Genomic DNA, 19,398 nt, shown 5'->3' on the forward strand with positions numbered 1-19,398 from the left:
GGTCTATTTGCATAGAAGGAACTGCCCGCAGTGGCCGCTGCATTTGAGCGGGCGGCTAGGGGGGCGTGCGCGATCCGTGGCCGCCCGGACGCCGAGCCCCGCAGCCGCCGACCTGGAGCCGCCCCGGGCCGCGGCGCCGACGCAGAGCCGGCCGGTCGCCATGGGCGCGGGCGAGCGCGCTGCGGGCGGGGGAGGCGCGCAGGACCGCGGCACGGGCTGCGGGGCGCGGGCGCTGGGCGCGCTGTGCCTGCTGCTGTCGGTGGGCTCTGCGGCCGCCTGTCTCCTGCTGGGTGCCCAGGCGGCCGCCCTGCATGGCCGAGTGGCGGCGCTGGAGCAGGAGCGCGAGCTGTTGCGGCATGCGGGGCCGTCCGGAGCCCTGGCCGCCTGGGCCGAAACGCACCTGGAGCGCCTGCTACGGGAGGTGAGGGCGCACGATCGCCGGCCGGGGGATATCCCGCTTCACGAGGGAGTGTAGGGCTGAGGAGGCGGCGTGATCGTCGCCTTCAGGAGAGGGGCTCATGTAGTGGGGGTCGCTGGTGGTGAAGGGTTCTACTGTCCGGCTTCTGTGTGGGGACTTGCATCTGTAGGAAAACAACTCAAAGGGGCCGTTTAGGGGACACGAAGGAGCTAGGGTAAGGAAAAACCTTGGAGTAACAGTGCTGAGCGCGGCGACTCTACTGAAGTGTGCGTTCAGTCCCACAGCGCCCGGCCTGCTCTCAGCGCTCTAGATACTAATGAGGCTCTTGCGTCCCCACGTCTGATCCGCCTGAAACAGTCGGGACCTCATCAAAGCTCAGGCCAGCCCTTCCTCTGTGCCCGGGAAGGTTTGGCTGGGAGCGGCTCTGGCCTGGGTGTGCTGTGCTCCTGGGTTTAGCTGGCTCACTAAAGTTGTGCATCCGCACAGTGAGGACGCGGCTGAGCTAGCTGCGTCTGTGCGCATTCGGCTCTAGTGATCTCCGCAGCTCACTCCAAAGCGTCTTGGGTTTGTTTTCTGGGGGTTAAGCCTGACTTGGTGGCATCTGTAATCCCAGAATTTAGGAGGCTGAATTTTGTGAATCTCTCTGCAAGTTGAAAGCTGGCTTAAACTATATAGCTAAGATCTAGGTCCAGCCTGGGCTACAGAACAAAACTCAAAACAAACAAACTAAAACCAAAAGCTGGGCATAAGGGCACCTGCCTTTAATCGCAGCACTTTGGAGGCAGAGGCATGAGGATTTCCGAGTTTGAGGTCAGCCTGTCCAGGACAGCCAGAGCTATCTATATAGTAAGAACCTGTCTCAAGAAATCAAAACAATCAGCAAACAAGCAAACAAAAGATGGCGGCTGTGTGCCTGGACTTCTGAGCCTCCATCTACTGATACTCTGTCTGATAGTACATTGTCCAGAACCTCTACCTTTGGTGCAGCACGCCTCTTACTGTAAACTGTGGCAGACACCCGCGCACCACAGTTTCTCTTGGCTCTGCCTCTCTTACGGGAATGGCTATCCTCCTCCTGGAGGAGGTGGCTGTCTGAGATCTAGAGGCAGGAGTGGGGGTGGGGGGAGAGGTTGCTCCTGAGCACAGTAGAAAAGCTTCGTGGTAGAGGAAGCAGGAGTCAGGTGTACTACCTACCACCCATTCCCTAGGCTACACCCAGCTACTTTACCGATTTGTGCTAGAGGTACAGCTAAGGGAGGAGGCTTGCTTAGCTCACGCAAGTCCTTGGCTTGGACTCCTGACAGCAGACACATGCATTGAACTGAGTGCCCAATGGGGAGTGGATCTGGGATCTCAAAGGGAATGGAAGAACTCTAGACCTAACCTTCCTGTTTCTCACAGCTCCTTGGTCACCTTAATATAAAGCCGGCATTACCTCTCCTATTTTGTTCTGGGCAAAAATCACTGCTTTCTGAACGGTTTCCTCTTTCCCTTCTTGAAAGTACCCGCAGAATGGAGAACTCTGCCCCGAACCCTGCCAACAGCTTATAGTTTTATAAATTGCCACCTATTATCCTTTGCCAGCTCCCTAAAAACCAGTGCTTAAACTGCTTTGTGGAGGGCCAGTTTCTCTCTACCGGTGAATACCCCAACCACACTGTCACTTCTATTGGGAAGAATAAACCACAAGCCATGACCAGAAAAATAGAAAATCCCTGAAAGACCATTGTTTAAGGAACTCACAGGCTGTGTGTTTACTAGTACAGATGCATTTGTGAAGAAGCGGCTGCACCCCCCTCCAACCCCCAGGACTGCTAATACCTAGACAGACAGACAGACAGACCTGGAGCCCTGCACAAGAGAGGCTGGAACTCTCCCAGGTCTTGGCTCTTCAGTCCCATGGCCTCTTCCCCCTTTCTCTTGTTCTTTCCCCCTCTTTTCCTCCTTAACTTCCTCTCTCCTCTTTCCACACCTTCCTCCTTCCTCTTCCTCTAACTTCCTCTCCTTTCTCTTTCTTCTTCCCCTCCTCCTGTTTATCCTTTTCCTTCTTGATTTCACCCTTCCTTCTCTATTCATTGAAATGATTATTTTTGGGATAGAGCCTTGCTCTATAGTCCTGGCATGTTTGGAACCAACTATGTAGCCCAGGCTAGCCTCAAATTTCCAGCCCTCCCTACTGCCTCTGTCTCCAGAATGCTGAGTATAAGCATGTACCACCATGCCTGGCCTCATCCTTTTCCCCCTTCACTGGGGCAGTCTTTCTTGTCATGGCTAGCCTTGGACTCAGTGCTGTCTTCCTACTCCTGACTTTAAAGGCAAGAAGAGAAAAAAAAAAAAATCAGATCCTGAGATGGGTTTGCTGTGCCCTTCAACACATCATGCTGTGACTCTGCATGCATGTCTGAGGCACTATTAGTTTGAAGTGTAGACTGTGGGGCTTGGAGTGTGGACTGTGGGGCTTGGAGTGTAGACTGTGGGGCTTGGAGTGTGGACTGTGGGGCTTGGAGTGTGGACTGTGGGGCTTGGAGTGTGGATTGTGGGGCTTGGAGTGTGGACTGTGGGGCTTGGAGTGTGGACTGTGGGGCTTGGAGTGTGGACTGTGGGGCTTGGAGTGTGGACTGTGGGGCTTGGAGTATATAGTCTGGCTCCTCTCCCTTCCTGGAAGAGTCGGAGAGGACCCAGTAACAACACTTGAGGGTTGTTTGTCTCCTGGGGGTGTCTCTATCCCTAGTGACAAGGCCACACTCTCCCTGGATGCCATTTGGTTCCTGCTGCTTGTTTGGTGTGGAGGAGAAATGCACACACTGATCAGGACAGGAGATGTGGGGCACTTTATGAGGAGCCCACAGCTGGCTTGACCTAGATGTGTAGATAGTTTTTCTAACCGTTAGGAATGGAGGATGAATGCTTGGCAAGCTGAGCATCTCCTTGGGAAGGCTCCTTTCACTCAGAGTGTCTCCAGCTTGCTTTGCTCCCTGAGAAGCCCCTTTTAAAGTCACCACTGAAGGAGCTGTGTGTCCCAGTGCCTGATACTTTCTCTTTATCCAGTAAAGTAGCATGTAGAGGATCCAAGGCAGAAACCATGTCCAATTTTTTAAAAAAGAAGTTCTTGCCAGCCACACACAAGTTTAATGTCAGGGGGAAAAAGATTCAACAAAAGCCACTGTTTATAGGAGACCCACTGTCCCTGTTCCCTTGGGAACAGAACCATGACATCAGTTTTTCTGGGGGCTGGTTGATGTGCCCGATAACGTAGCTACAGAAGGAATATTCATTCTCCCCTCGTTATCGAAGGACCCCTTCTTGCAGAACATATGGGAAAGAAGTGACTTTCAGAATATCAACACAAGATTCCTAAGCAAGAGCCATTAAAGGCAGTATCTTTAGTAGGATCTAAAAATATTCATGTGAAACCAAACATCTCTATTCCGCTTTGAAAGTGCCTTAAGTAACTGCCCAATTAACCACCGGCTCAGCAATTACACCTCCAGCTACAGTGTTGTGGAAGCTGGGAATTCAGAACTCATAGCTTTCATAGTACAGTGAAAAACTTAATGCAAAGGATTAAAGCAATATTTGGTTGTGTTCAGAGGAGGCCCTTTCCAGCTTAGAATGGATTTATTGTTGGCTCTTGGCCTTCTATTGTCTGGACCAATCAGTTTGAAAACAAGGAAAGCCCAGAGAGTTGGAGAAAACTCAAGTTCTCTCCTTCCTATGTACATTGGCTGTATTACTGTCAAATCCAGAATCCAGTGTGGCTTTCTCAGCCTCTCTGGTAGCCAGCTTGTCGGGGCTGCTCTGTGGGGGTCTCTGTTAATACAGATGCCTGGAATTGAAGTATAAATCAGCTCTGATTTGTTTCCTTGACATTTCCTGCCTCCTAACCCCCCCCCCCAAAGTTTCCTTCCAATTTCTTCCTGGCACACTTTCTCTTTCTGTTTTTTTTTTTCCCCTCTCACTTTAAAACATTTTGCTATGCTGCCCTTTGGGAAAGTCTCACAACGATAGCAACGTGTTTAGAAGAAGCCAACTGTGTGGGGTGTTCTCTCCAAAAACACTTTAGACTTGTTGAATTGATCCTATCCAGGCTGACTTTGAAGATGGCGGGCAAGGCCAGTTCCTAAAAGGGTTCTGGGATGCTCTAGAAGCCCAGTAGATGCTACCAGGGGACCCAGGAGAGGGGTGCTGCACACGGTGCTTACCCCAAGAAGGGAGTTTGAGACCTGACCTGGATCTTTATAAGCTGTCATCTGACTTCTGCAAATCCCTTCCCTAAAGCCTCCCTTTTCTAATGCAGTGGTCTGACCGCGCGTGTAGTGAGAAGTGAGCAAGAGGATGCCCAGGCCACTCCTGGTTGATGTGGGTGGAGGTGTTCCTCATGCACTGAGCACCTCGGTGTCAGGATGCCAGTGCTGGGAGGTGGTGTGGGCTTTAAAGAGGTGACAGACCCTAACTGAAGTCCTTAGGTCACTCTTAGTCACTCCAGCCTTTGGATTATAGGTCCCCATCCTGTCCTGGCTTCCCGATTGCACTGATTCATGGTCTCCCCTCTCACCCTCTGCTTCTCTCTCTTCTTCTCCCTCCCTGCCATCCTACCATGTGCCAGTAAGCCATGACCAGAGGCAAAGAGAAAGAAGCTGCCCCATCTTGCACTTTCAGTCTACCTGGATAAAACCTCTTTTCTTTATTACATAGCCTGTCTCTAGTATTTGATTACAACAATGAAAAACAGACCAATAGTCAAGCAAGGTCTTATTCTGTAACCCAGACTGACTTTGAACTCACTGTGTAGTCTTGGTTGACCTCAAATTTGTAGTCTTCTCGATTCAGCTCCCTCGGTGCTGGGATTGTGAGCACCCATGGCTGAGAGTAGATGTGCTTTAAATGGCAGGTAATGGAATGTCGGCAGCCACTTACCCATGAGAATTGTTAACTGGCAGCATTAGATTGTCCAACATAGTAAGAGAACCCTGGAGTGCTGCAGATTTGGGCAGTTCCTGGTCCACACATGGGCGTCAGAATCTGCTGGAAGTTCCCTGTTTTCCAGGACCCTGACCTGCAGTTCCCTTGACACCAAACAGCTAAGGTAGGGGATGGAGTTACGCCCACGAGAGCTTCTTCCTAGAGTTTAAATCCAGGGGAAATGCTGGAAGCTTCCTTCAGCAGGATTCCCTGTGACTGTCAGCCAGAATTAGGTGACATGACCTTTCCACCCTTTCCCTGGTGAGGGTAATGAGTTGCCAATCTGGGGTCTTCAGCTAATCTGGATTTATCCCCTGGGGCTGGACTGGTTGCCACTGGACTAGAATTGGGGCTTTGTTAGGAAGTGGGAGGAAGAAGACTGGGGAGAGTGAGAAGCTGGGGTGACCAGCACTGTCAACCAGATGCTAAATGTAGCTGCTACCACTTTGGAGCACAGGAGCCGTGGCGCTAGCTCCTCCCAGCCCTCAGAACCTTCTTGGGTCCAATCTCCACTGACAAACCTGTTGCTTCTTGGGACACTGCTGCCCACATGCAGCTCTGGTCCTACCAGAATCACAGGGGACACTGGCGTTTGACTTCTTCCTGGTACGTTCCCATGTCTTGTAGTTGCATTGGTCTGCTTTCTGTCATCACAACAAAGTGTCAGAGGCTTGGTCATTTATAAAGAGAAAAGGTTTATAGCGTCACAGTTTTGGAGGTAGAAAGTCCAAATAGACTAGCACTTGCTTTGGTGGAGGCTCCTGATAACATTACACCATGTCAGACCTGGTACAGTAGAGTCAAAACAAAGTGGGGAGAAGCCAGAGCACTTAGGGGTTCTTAGAACAACTCTCCCATGAGAGCTAACTCAGAGATCCATCAAAATTCCCTAATCCCATGCAAGTGCACCATCTCCAGTGACTTAAGGCTTCTCACTAGAAACCATCCCCCCCCACCTTCCTCCCTCTCTCTCTCTCTCTCTCCCTCCTTCCCTCCCCTCTCTCTCCCTCCTTCCCTCCCCTCTCTCTCCCTCCCCCCCTCCCCTCTCTCTCCCTCCTTCCCTCCCCTCTCTCTCCCTCCCCTCTTTCTCCCTCCCCTCTCTCTCCCTCCCCCCTCTCTCCCTCCCCCCTCTCTCTCCCCCTCTCTCTCCCTCCCCCTCTCTCCCTCCTCCCTCCCCCCTCTCCCTCCCCCCCTCTCCCTCCCCCTCTCTCTTCCTCTCTCTAGTCCAGGACTCCAGCCTGGTGCTGCCTTCATTTCGGGTTAACCTAGCCTAGATAATTCCTCACATACTTATCTAGAGACACGTAATCCTGCGATTGAAAAATCCTGGCAAGTTGGCAATATAAGCCATTACACTCTCTGGGTAGCCAAGAATGGCCTTGGACCCTTGTTCCTTCTGCCTCTACCTCCCAAGTGTTGGGACTGCAGGTATGTGCCACCATACCAAGCCAGCATGTCATCCTTTCTGTATCTTTGGGGTCCTGTACCTTCAAACAATATAACTGAGCCCCTCTCCACTGAGGAGGGGTTGCTCAGATTTCAAAAGACTTCATGGTTTGAATATTTTAGAAGTTGGGGTACATACAGCAGCAGATGTCTTGATCTGGGTCTTTAGTCAGTTCCATATTTCTCAAGGATGTCTTCCTTGTCCTCAGGAAATGCCAGGAAAGCTTCTAGAAGCTTCAGACCTACACTCACAGCATCAGAGTTTTTTTTTTTCCCCACAGCAGCATTGACGGTCATTCCCTAATTAGCTACGAGGATCCACTATGAATTAGCGATATTCACCGAGGAGATTATTTGTGCAGGACACTAAGCCCAGATGGGCACTTCTCTGGTCAGCCGGACTCAGGGTGGGGTGGGGTACCCATGTGTCTAGGCCATCTTTAGTAGAGACTAGAGAGGTAGGGGAGGGCTCAAAGAATAATCTAGAGAGAGCGATCAGAGCTTTGGTACACAGTCAACCTTGTCGGCTTGAAATTTAAACGAAGGTTTTTTTCATTCATTCATTCATTCAGTATGTGTGCTTTGTGTAAGATCCACGCACACACCACAGTGCATATGTAGAAGTCCGAACATAACTTTCAGCCGTCAATCTTTCTATATCTTGTGAGCCCTTGGAAGACAGCTCAGGTCATCAAGCTCAGTGGTTATCGACTTTACCCAGTGAGCCATCTTGCTGGCCCCCTGTGTGTGAGTTCCAGCCTGGGGCAGGTGCCTATGCCCAGGTGGAGGGAGACCCAGCTTCTCCCTGGCCTCCTTGGGGAAGCGTTGGGTAGTAGCCTGCAGACTGGCGAGCAGTACCCATGAGGTGTCTTACCTGGCACTGTCTGCCATGGGAATTTCAGGAGGCGTGGGTTTGGAAGAGGAAAATGTCCACAGTGAATAATAGGAGGCCAGCCCTGCTCACTGCCGTGTGGACAGGGTAGCAGCCAGCCCCTCAGTTCTCTATGTTAGGTAATACCTGGCCCTGCTGGGCCACAGACCTGGGGCAGGAGAAGGAAGTCTGGCCTGGAGACCGGGCACTGAGTCACAGAGAAGCCGTCCTATGATTCTTCTTGACCTGATGACCAATTCACAAGAAGCAACAGGGCCACCTCTAACCAGGGTCACCACGGGCAGTTAGAGGCCACCACACTGGATTCTGCAGAGACTGGCCTCTTGAGTTCAGCACTAGGAAGTAGCAGCTGAGAAGCCAGGAGGCAGGCGATGAATGGAAGGTGACTAAAAGGGACATCACAGCAAAGGTGCTCCCACCAAACTGACTTACAGGATACTTGCCGAGTACAGACCGGGTGATTGGCCATCACTTGCCCAGGAGTGGGTGTCATAGGTCAGACCTTGAACGCCCCCTCCAGGCCCATCTGTTGAAGCCTTGGTCACTACCCTATGGTGCTACTGGGAGCTGCGGGACATTTAAGGAGGTAGAGCCTAGTGGGAGGGAAAGTTGGGACACTTTGAAGAGGACATTAGGATTTGAACCTTCCTGCCTCTCTCTTTTTCTTCTAAGCCTTCATGTTATGACTAAGCCTTACCCATTACACTGTCCCCTCCATGAAATACAGAGCCTCCATAGGCCCAAAACAAGGCCAGTGTGCCTATGGACTGAAACATCCAATATCATGAGCACCCTCTATTATTATTATTATTATTATTATTATTATTTCATCTTCTTCCTTCTCTTCTTCCTCTTCCCTGTCTTCTCCTAAATGTATACGTTTTAGATTTATTTTACTATTATTTGTGAGTATGTGTGCTTGTATGCACGTGTGTATATAGGTGTTCACAAAGTCCAGAAGAGAATATTGGATCCTCTAGAGCTACAAAATGTTGTGCACTTCCTAGTGTGGGCGCTGGGAACTGAACCAGGTCTTCTACAAGAGTGGCAATCACTCTTTACATCTGGGCCGTATCTCCAGCTCCCCCCCCTTACTTACCTTTTTAATTATGTGCATGCAAGTGTGTTTCTGTGTGGGTGTGCACTTAAGGGTGTGCCTGCCTGCAGAGGCTAGAGGTGTTGGATCCCCCAGAAACTGGAGTTATCGTGAGCCACCTGACGTGGGAGCTGGGAATCGAACCTGGGTCTACTGGAAGAGTAGTACATCCTCTTGACTGTAGGATCGTTTCTCCTGTCCCTCATTATTTTGTATACATTACATTATCTGTATCCAGAAAGCTGCCTCACACCGGGGCTAGGAAACCATTTTACAGCATAGTTCTTCGCTAGGGGTTGGATTTTACCAGGACATGGGCATATGGGTCTAGCGGCACTTCAGGAGCCTCCCCCCGAGTTCAGCCAAGCAGGGGGAAATTCCAGGACAGTTCCAAGCCCTGACACCCACTGGCCTGTTTTCATTTGTTTTATGGCACTAAAGACTGAGCCCAAGTCCCGTGCACACTCAGCAATGCTCTACCACCAGCCTACATCCCAGTCTGGCTCCCACTGTCCTTAGCATTCGGGACCTGTCAGAACTAGGATAACTCTCCACTTTCAGAGAAGCCTCATCTTCCATAAGCTTCTCACTCTTTTCTCTAAATATCCTCTGTCTGTTCCATGAAGTCCTGCCAGGTATGGGGGAGAACAGAGGGCCCCAAGATCAGACCTGCTCCTTTCACGCTGACATGTGCTCAGTCCCCTAGTTTTTGCCATGACTCTGTCTCTTAATACCACTTGGATAGTTCCCTGCTGTCCCGTGGGATTCGGAACCCCTGGATTCCAAAAGCCCAGTAACTGGAGTCCTTCACGTACGGTGGCACGGTATTTTCATACAGCTTCACACATCCTTCAGATACCTCAACATCCCTCACACCTAATATGATGTGAGTAGTTGATATGTCTTGTTGAAGGGTTAAAGGCAAGAGAAAAGGAGACCTGTGCACATCCGGTACAGATAGAGCTTTCCTCTCGTGTTACTTATTTACTGTGTGTGTGTGTGATGCATGTGTGTGGACACATGTATGTGTGGAGGTTAGAGAAGAGCATCGTGGAGTCGGTTCTCTCCTTCACCTTTACATTATGTGGTGGTGTATTCAGCTGCCAACTTGATGCAACCTAAAATCCCCTGGGAAGAGAGGGGCTCGGTGACTGAACTCTCACCTGAAAGGAAGACAAACCCTTTCTCCCTTAAGCTACCTTGGGTCGGGGTTCTCTGTCACTGCAACAGAAAGCAGGCAAGAACGTCTGTGTTCTGTGGGTCAGAGCGAACCTGGTGTGTGCAGCACACCCTTTGCCTGCTGAGCCCTCTGGCTGCTCCTGTCAACCAGCATTTTCCGTCCACGGTTCCTTGAACCAGCATATACAGAACTTCAGATACGGAGAGCTGAGCGCATTAGGAACTGGTTGCACAAATGTGGCTATCTTTCCCCCAGTGTGCCTCTTTTTTTCCTCTTTTCTTTTCTTTTCCCCAGTGCTCAAACCCTGGGCACCCATTCTAGTACTGAGCTACCCCAGTCCCTTACTCGTGGGTTTTGTTTTGTTTTGTTTTGTTTTTCATTTTTTGAGACAGGTTCTCGCTGTGTAGCCTGGGTTGGCTCTGGGCTCCGGCCCCACCCACCTCTACCGCCCACCGTCCCCGCCCACCTCTATCTCCCATCGGCTCCGCCCACCGGCTCCGCCCACCTCTACCTCCCATCGGCTCCGCCCACCGGCTCCGCCCACCTCTACCTCCCAATTTATAAATGAAGTCATTGCACCTGGCTCCAAAACACATTTTGATTCAAAACAGGCCACCTTTCTGGTAAATTGCCCTGATAGGGGCTGTGTGTTGTTTCGCATAAAACCTCGCTCACAATTCACAGAGAGACTGAAGCTCAGCTCATTTAAAGCATAGAGTGTGTACCATTTTTATCTTGCTCTTAGGCTTTTGAACTTTACATCGAAATCGTCTCGCTAAATGACATGTGATCTTTGTGGTTCTTAATTTTTTTCAGACTTTATTTCAATTTTACGTGCATGGGTATTCTGCCTGCATGTATGTCTGCACTGTACATGGAGAGCCCGCAGAGGCCAGAAGAGGGCCTTGGATGATTTAGTACTGGAGTTACAAGTGATTCTGAGCCACCATGTGGTTGCTGGGAACTGAACTCAGGACCTCTGGAAGAGCAGTCAGTGCTCCTAACCACTGAGCCATCTCTTTAGCCACTTTATGGTCATGTTTAATGGCTACATAGTGTCCCAGACAATCTGTTTAATGGCTACATAGTGTCCCAGACAATCTGTTTAATGGCTACATAGTGTCCCAGACAATCTGTTTAATGGCTACATAGTGTCCCAGACAATCTGTTTAATGGCTACATAGTGTCCCAGACAATCTGTTTAATGGCTACATAGTGTCCCAGACACACACGGTATGAGGGTGAGGCCTCCTCCATGTTATTGTCGGCCTGGGCCGGGGTGTGCTTCTGTGGGGAAAATTCTATATACCCATGACTGTTATTCTTTGGGATGTGGGGTGACTTGATGAGGGCTGTGCTGGTCAGTTTTTGTCACTTGTCACAAACTAGAGTCACCCGAGCAGAGAGAGCCTTCATGAGACTGTAGGCAAGTTTATAGAGCATTTTCTTGGTTAGTGACTGACAAGGGAAGGCCTGCGCCTGGGGTGGCCGTCCTCGTTGGTATATGGAGGCAGGCTGAGCTAGCCATGGTGAGCAAGTCAGTGAGTACTGTCCCCGCAGGACCTCTGCTTCTGTCCCCATCTCTGGGTTCCTGCCTGATTTCCTGCTTTGACTTCCCTCAATGCTAGCTGGCCAGTTTATTTGTAAGTCAGAACCCCCCTCGTGCCCCAGGTTGTGTTAGTCGGTGCTTTAATGCCACGGCAGAGAAAAGCAGAACAAGCGAGGGGCCTTCTCCTCGGTTCTTGTTTTAGCCTCGCAGTGGTCCCAATGGTGGGCAGAGTTGATTCCATGTCCTTAGTGTGCACTTGTCCCCACTGAAAGCAAAAAGGACCTTTAACAAGAGCTGGGAAGAGCCACAGATTTCTTCCCAGAGCCAGGCTGACAGAGACCTTGTAAAATGGTGTGTAGCAGTGTCAGGCGTCAGGGCCTGTTATGTGCTCAACTTCTTTTCCCTCCCCTCCCCTCCTCAACCCTTCTCTTCCCTCCCCTCCCCTCCCCTTCTCTTCCCTCCCCTCCCCTCCCCTTCTCTTCCCTCCCCTCCCCTCCCCTCCCCTTCTCTTCCCTCCCCTCCCCTCCCTTCCCCTACCCTACCCTTCCCTCCCCTTCCCTCCCCTTCCCTCCCCTTCCCTTTCCTTCCCTTACCTTTTTCTTTTCACATAGTTTCTCTGTGTAGCCCTGGCTGTCCTGGAACTCACTCTGTAGAACAGGCTGGCCTTGAACTCACAGCGATCCACCAGTCCTCTGCCTCTTTAGTGGTAGGGTTGAAGGTGTGTACCACCACTGATGGCTTATGCTTGTCTTCCAATTATGCAGATTAAAGTTAACTCTGTCTGGGGAAGTTCACCAGTGACCACACACAACCTCCAGTTGTTGAATTAATCTTTATTTTTATGCTTATTTATTTATCATTTATGTTGTGTGTGGGATATATATGGAGGTCAGAGGACAACTTAATGAGGTTGGGGGTGTCCCTCCAGGAAGTGGGTCATGGCTTTGGCTACATAGTATCTGCATTCAAACTCATGTATCCAGGCTTGCCTACAAGTGCCTTTAACTACTGAACCATCTTGCCAGCCCAGCTTTAATCTATAGGTGTTGACATGAGTGTTCAGAAAACATCTCTTCATGATGTCAGAAACATATTTTGGGACCCAGCGCTAACCACTGAGGAGAGGAATAGGTTTACAGATGGAGTTTAAAGAAAGTTACCGCAGTGCGTGGCTTTCAGGAAGACAGCCGGGTCCCCACCCTCATCGCAACCACAATTTTCTTGCAGTGCTGGGGATGAAACTTCGGCTTCTCTGATCATGGACAGTCGCTCCACCCCAAACTACACCACAGCCCCTTCCTATGTCCACCTGTGTGCATAGTTTTCCATGATGGCCTCCAGCATCGTCAGTGGCCTTTGATCTTTCCATTCTGTGAGGAGAGAGGCATTCTCCCACAGAGGAGCAATGGCATTGGAGCCCATTCCCCAGACTTCCTGCCCTGTACCCTTTCCCCAGCCCTGTGACGGGCCTCTTGGGGAGCCACCATTGAGTGGCGAGTAGCGGGGACAGCAGCCTGCTCAGCCAGTGTGCATGACCTGTCAGACATCTGTGAGAGCTGGCTTTGAGGGGTGGTACGGAAGACATTAGCCCTAAGCAGACCCAGGTTCCCGTCCCATCCCGGCCATTTCCCAGATGGGTGACTTTGGATAATTGACTTTTCCTAAACTTCAGCTTGCTCATCTGTTAAGCAGGAATTGTAGTGCCTGGCATGGCTTCGGTGGGAGTGAAGTGGGAAGCACTGTGTGCGTTGTGAGCACTGTAAGACAGCCTTCTTCCCTCCAGGATGCTTTCTTTATTGAGCCTAGAAGGAATGAATGGCTGCATAGGCCTGTTGGCTAGTTGGAGAGGAGTCTCAAGGTTACACAGCTGGCCTTATGATCCTTTAGCTGGGCATGGTGGTGCACGCCTGTAATTCTAACACGCAGGAAGCAGAGGCAGCTTAGTGACAAGTTCAAAGGCAGATGGATTCAGGCGTATGAATTCACGAGACTCAAAATGCCCCAAACAAACAGCATGCAACACAAACTCCCTTAACGCTGTGATTATTTTAAGATACACACACTCACGTGCGCATACACGCGTACGCACACACACACACACACACACACACACACACACACACACATTACACCTTTAGATTTTTGAGTCCACAGGGTGGAGAAGTGTTGCTTGGCAATGTAGTGAAAGCAAACACAGAACTAACCTCTTGTTTTTCTGGGGTTTTTATTTGTGCAGGAGACTTCCCATGAAGTTAATAAAGAATCACACTTATGACTAAAAAAAAAAAAAAAAAAAAAAAAGCCAAAGTGCTCGTGGAAATAACTATGCGTTGGTCCCTGCGCTCAGCAGGGCACCCAGAGCACTCGCTTTGACCGATAAGCCGGTCTGGGTCACGGGTCACACAACGAGGACCAGACACACCTAAGTGCTCGTGATAAACCCGGAGAACCAGAGGCTTCACACACCCGCTTCAACTCACATTTGTAAACGAGAGAATTTATTTTCCTGATGTAGCCAGGAAATCTGGGCCGAGAGGGCCAGAGCTGGGGAGCTTTCAGACGGGCAGTACAAACATCCAAAACGGAATTTATTTCCAACGTTTGTTGTGAAACAAATCATAAAGCAATTAAAATGTAGTCTGGTTTTTTTTTTCATTAAAACATTTTTTTAAAAAAATAAAACTGACTCAAGTTTGGTCCTCCTGGGCAAGACACTCCACAAAGAACCCATGGTCTGTTCATTTGTGTGGCCTTTTGTACAGTGAAGGCCTGTAACTGTCCTTGACGTCTTATCTCCAGACCAGAGTTGCAGTGCCATCAATAAAGGGCAACCCCATGGTGGCACCCCATGGAGACAGTGGGACAGTCATATGACATGACATGACATGACATGAAGAAGCAATCATGTGTACAGGAGTGTGTGAGGGTACCTGAGTATGTGTATATGCCCCAATGCGTGTGAGTGTGCATGCCTGTATGTGACTGTATGCATGCATACAATTATATATGTGGGTGCAAATGCTTGCATGTGAATGTTGCTATATGCCCGCATGTGTGCACATGGATGTGTGCATGAGTGCATACATGCATGCTTGTGAGAGTTGGTCTGCATGTACCCACACAATGTGGTGGAGCTGCAAATGAATCCTGACTGACACGTGCCCATTGGGAATGGTCTAACCTGTGCTTTTTGGTAGAAGCTTTTCCACCCAGGTTCCCCATCAGCTTCCTTTGTGGACACTAGAGGTAGCTTTTCTAGGCCTGGGGAAAGGGCTACAGAACGTGCCTCACTGGTTTCTGTGGGGATGCAGTGAGCTCTCTTTAGGTATACCCAGCAGGAAGGATACAGCAGGGCCCTGGGGTCCTTTAAACCCTCCCCTTGCCTTGCTAACCTGGAGTCATGGTTACAAGACTGTGTCTAGTGCAGAATCCTTTTGGAGACCTTACTAGATATTTCCTAGAGTCAGAGGAAGTAGAAACTCACTTGGCCCTGCTTGCTGGTCCTTTTTTGAGTCCTCATAGGTTCTGGTGGACAGTCTAGAAGAACAGAGTCAGGAGGGGGGTCGGTGAGACCTGGTTGGCATTAGCGTGCTAAGCCGCCATGACAAAGCATCACAGGCCGGGTGGCTTGAGGAGCAGGAATGGATTTTCTCTCAACGCTGACCATCACCATGCTGGCAGGGTTGGTTCTTTCTGAAGCCACTCTTGGCTGGCACAGGCTGCGTCTGGCCTGTCAGCTTTCCTCTGTGTACGTCTGTGCCTCAGTCCCCTAGTATTAGGACACTGACCTCTTGGGCCAGGGACTCACTTTATCTTCACTCTCTCTCTCTCTCTAAGACCCCATCCTCAAACATGGGTTTGTTCCAAGCTACTAGAGATCAGGACACAGCCACAGAAACTTGGTGGGACTGCCATCTACCGATGACATCATCACATCCAGGCCTGACCTGGGAGAGGAAACTGCAAGGCACGCTTCTCCCAAAGCATGGTGACATGATGTGTTGTCTCCAGAGCTTATACTCCAGAACCATGTAATTGATTTACAAGGCACCCACAGTGTTTTTATATGTGTGCATATGTGTACAGGTGTGTCAGGGGGAGGGAGCAAGACTGTCATCGGCTGTGGTAACCTTTCTTTGGAAATTAAAATTAGATTTTGGGCTTGCTAGAGCTTGGCATTGAACTTGGGTTATCACCTTTTCCCACGGAGCCTTCCCACAAGCTCATCGCCTTCTTTTTTTAAGACAAGGTTTTCCCCGAGTTAGACTAGTGACATCAGACCAGCTGGCTCTCAAGCCCTGGAAATGCCCTTTCCTCCCCAGTGCATATCTCACACCTTCATACCTGGCTTCTCTTGAGGTTTAAGGATCAAAGCCAGATCTTTATCCTTGTATGGCAAGCCCTTTGCCCGCTGAGCCATCTCCCCCCAATTAAAACATTTTAAGTAAACTGCATGGTTTTGTGTTCAGATACAGTCCTATCTGTTGTCAGTCACCTGCAACCCACCTGCTTGGATACAGGATGCTGGGGTGAGCTGGAAGCAGAGAACCAATGGTTAGTGATTTAGGCAGAGCCTGACAAGTCCCAGGAACTATAAGGACCTTGTCTGCCGTGTGGAGGAGGGGTCTCTTCAAGCAGCCAAATGCTGTGGTCTATCCAGTAGGAGGGCCTCAGAAGGGATTTCTTCTGTCAGCTCCATGTGAAGAACCCTCACAGTGAGGCCGATGGGAAGTGATGCCCTTCAAAGCGGATGGATAGGAACGTGAATGGAGGCGTCCCAAAGAGCTGGATTTTGTTGGTAGACCACCCCCTTTCAATACATTAGCATGCATTTGGGAACGAGCAGTCCTCAGGAAATCTGCCTGCTGATGTGGTTTGGAAGAGAGTCACTCAGCGAGCTGATGGGAGTCACTGATTAAACCCACATTCCTTCCAGAATAGTCTGGTAGCCTCTGCCAAATGCCTGGGCCAGCCTAGCTGCTCTCTAGTTTGTGTTTGCCTTTGCAGGGAGGTCTTACCTGGAGTGGTATCTGTCATTCAGTGAGATGCTCATTGACCCCAGGACACCTGCCCTATGCCCCGCCAACCACCCAAGCCTGGGGCAGTTGGGATGTAGAACTTTTCCATTGTTGCTTTTCTTAATTTATGACTGACCTACAAGGACAGTTACTTAGTTAAATTGTACAAGTTGATACATTTAGACACATTTGCACATTTGGAAGAATTTGATACATTTAGATACATTTGTACTTCGGGAATTTTTCCAACAATCAAGTTCTTGCCTGTAGCTATTGCCCTCCAAGTTTTTTCATGCTTGCTTGACATTCCTTCTTCCCTCCTCTGCCAGCCCATCAAGAATCACAGGATTTCTGTTACTTTTGATTAGTTTTCATTCCTTATATTAAAAAAAAACAGTTATTTATTTCGTGTGTGTATACCGTATTGGGTACATGTGCATACCATACATGTGCATGTTAAAGTCAGAGGACAACTTGTAGGAGTTGGGTCTCTTTTTCCACCTTGTAGATCTTGGGGACTGAACTTGGCTTGTCAGGCTGGGCTGCAAACACCTATCCTTAATAAGCCAGACTTGCTGGCCCTTGTTTTGTTTTTTGAGATAGGATCGCTCATCTACACGGTTGCCCAGGCTAGCTTCAACTCACATGTAGCCCAGGCTGGTTTCCAGTTCACAGTGTTCTTCCTGCCTGAGTGATGGGATTAGAAGCATCCGCCATCATGCCCAGCCAAGACCTCACTCCTTAAGACCAGATTGGCCTAGGACTTTCTATGTATCCTGGAATGGACTTGAACTTCTGGTGATGCTACTGTCCTGGCCTCCCAAGTGCTGGCACTCTGTACACCTGCCTCGTGGTTTAAGAAAGGGCCAAATTGTTCAGAGCTGTTACATTTCACGTTCTTGTCAGCACCATGTGAGAATTCCCATATCCACATCTATTTTTTTTCGCCTCTGTCTACTTTTTAAGATTTTCTCTTTATCATTGATTTTTAAGCAGTATGGTTACAACATATCTTGTTGTAAGTTTTTTTTATTTGTTTTTGTTTTGAGACAGGATGTGACTCATTGCTAATCCTCCTGCCTCAGCCTTTCATATTCTGGGATTACAAATATGAGTCACCAGGCCTAGCTGGAGGGAGAAAAGGAGGCAGAGAAGAAGGGGAGGGTGGAGTGGAGGGAGGAAGAGAGAGATGGTGGGGAGGAAAAGAGAGATGGTGGGGAGGAAGAGGGATCTGCAGATGTGCCGATCATGTCAAACTTACAGAGGTCAGAGAACAACTTTTGGGAGTTGATTTTTTATTTCACAGTGGGTTCCAGGGATCAAACTCCAGTTGTCAGGCTTGTTCAGAAAGCACTTTACTTTCTGAGTCATCTTGCCATCCTTAGCTAACTGTTCTTATTGCTTATTGTCCATTTTCTATTGCAATTCTTGGATAAATGGGTTTTTAGGGTTTTTGTTCCCGTTTTTGTCTTAAGATTTATTTTATGTATGTGAGTACACTGTAGTGTCTTCAGACACACCAGAAGAGGGCATCAGATCTCATTACAGATGGTTGTGAGCCACCATGTGGTTGCTGGGAATTGAACTCAGGACCTCTGGAAAAACAGTCAGTGCTCTTAACCGCTGAGCCATCTCTCCAGCCTGGGTTGGTAGTTGTCATCAAGTTTGAAAACACTCTTGAACATTGCCTCTTCCAGTATTTCTTTCCACTCTCTTCTCCTTCTGTGGCTCCTACTCCATGTGGTTAGGCTCCTGCAGCCCTCTGGTCCCCTTGCTCTTTCCTCTTTATCCTCTTTGTCCAATGCGATGCTTTCTATTGTCTCCAGGTTCAGTGGCCTTCACTTCTGCAGTTAATCTGCCATTCATTCCTCCACCATGTTCTTCATCTCAGACACGGCCGTTTGCACTTCCAGCGTTCTAATTTGGGTCTCTGTCATGTCCTTGGTGGGTCCCCTTCTTGAACACATGCACTCTGCTGCAGTGGTTGTTTTACATCTTCATGTGCTAATTCCAACATCTGCAGCCGTTGTGGGGTTTTGATTAATTGATTTTCCTCATCCTGGCCCCAATTTTCCTGGTGGTAATTTCTATTGAGTGTTGGGAGTTTTTTAAAGTTCTATAAATATTCAGAAGTTTGCCGTAATAGCTCAAGATGTAACTTTGGGGACTGAGGGTGACACTCGGTTGTTCTTTGTTTAGATTACATTCTAGTATGTGTGTACATACTGTGTGTGTACATGCTTGTGTGTATGTCTCTGTGAGGTCTCTCTGTGTGTCTGTATCTGTGTGTGAGGGGGTCCATGTTCCACGGCACATATGTGGAGGTCAGAGGACAACTTGCAGGGGGTAGCTCTTTCCTTCTACCATGTGAGTCCCATGATTGAATTCATGTTGTCAGGTTTGGTAGCCTGGGCTTTACTGGCTGAACCATCCTGGGCACATGGCTCAGTTTGAGGAGTTCTTGCCAAGTACACATGACAACACCCAACACTGTATAAGCCAAGCATCATGGCTCATGCCAGTAATTCCAGCTCTTGAGAGGTAGAAAAAAAAGAGTCAGGGAGTTCAAGGCCAGCCTAGAAAGAGCCTGTCTCAAAACAAGCAAGGAAAAATAACCTACAAAACAAAACAAAACAAGAAATGTGGTTTAGTTTTCAGTATAGTGAATTGATTGCCATGGCAACATGGGAGTGTAGATGGCATAGGACAGTGGTTCCGTGTAGCCATTTGATGCCATGTGTTGTGTATGTCACAGTAGGCATGCTCTCATCAACATCCCCACAAACATGTGTAAGGGATGATGTCACTAAATAAGAGGAATGTTTTAGTGCCGTTAC

General features: G+C 49.3%; 1 protein-coding gene across 1 annotated transcript in view; it reads left to right on the forward strand.

Moving 5' to 3' along the window:
- Nucleotides 1–160: 160 nt before the first annotated feature.
- COL23A1 (collagen type XXIII alpha 1 chain) overlaps nt 161–19,398 on the forward strand; it is a gene marked incomplete at its 5' end in the record, with an annotated part of 269,518 nt that continues 250,280 nt past the window's right edge. The window contains one exon of the mRNA XM_080924021.1: nt 161–421. Within this exon, the coding sequence (XP_080780147.1) occupies nt 161–421 (261 nt within the window). The remainder of the gene's footprint in view (nt 422–19,398) is intronic.

The sequence above is a fragment of the Micromys minutus genome, assembly GCF_963924665.1.
Source record: "Micromys minutus genome assembly, chromosome: 10".
In the NCBI taxonomy this organism is placed as follows: Eukaryota; Metazoa; Chordata; class Mammalia; order Rodentia; family Muridae; genus Micromys; species Micromys minutus.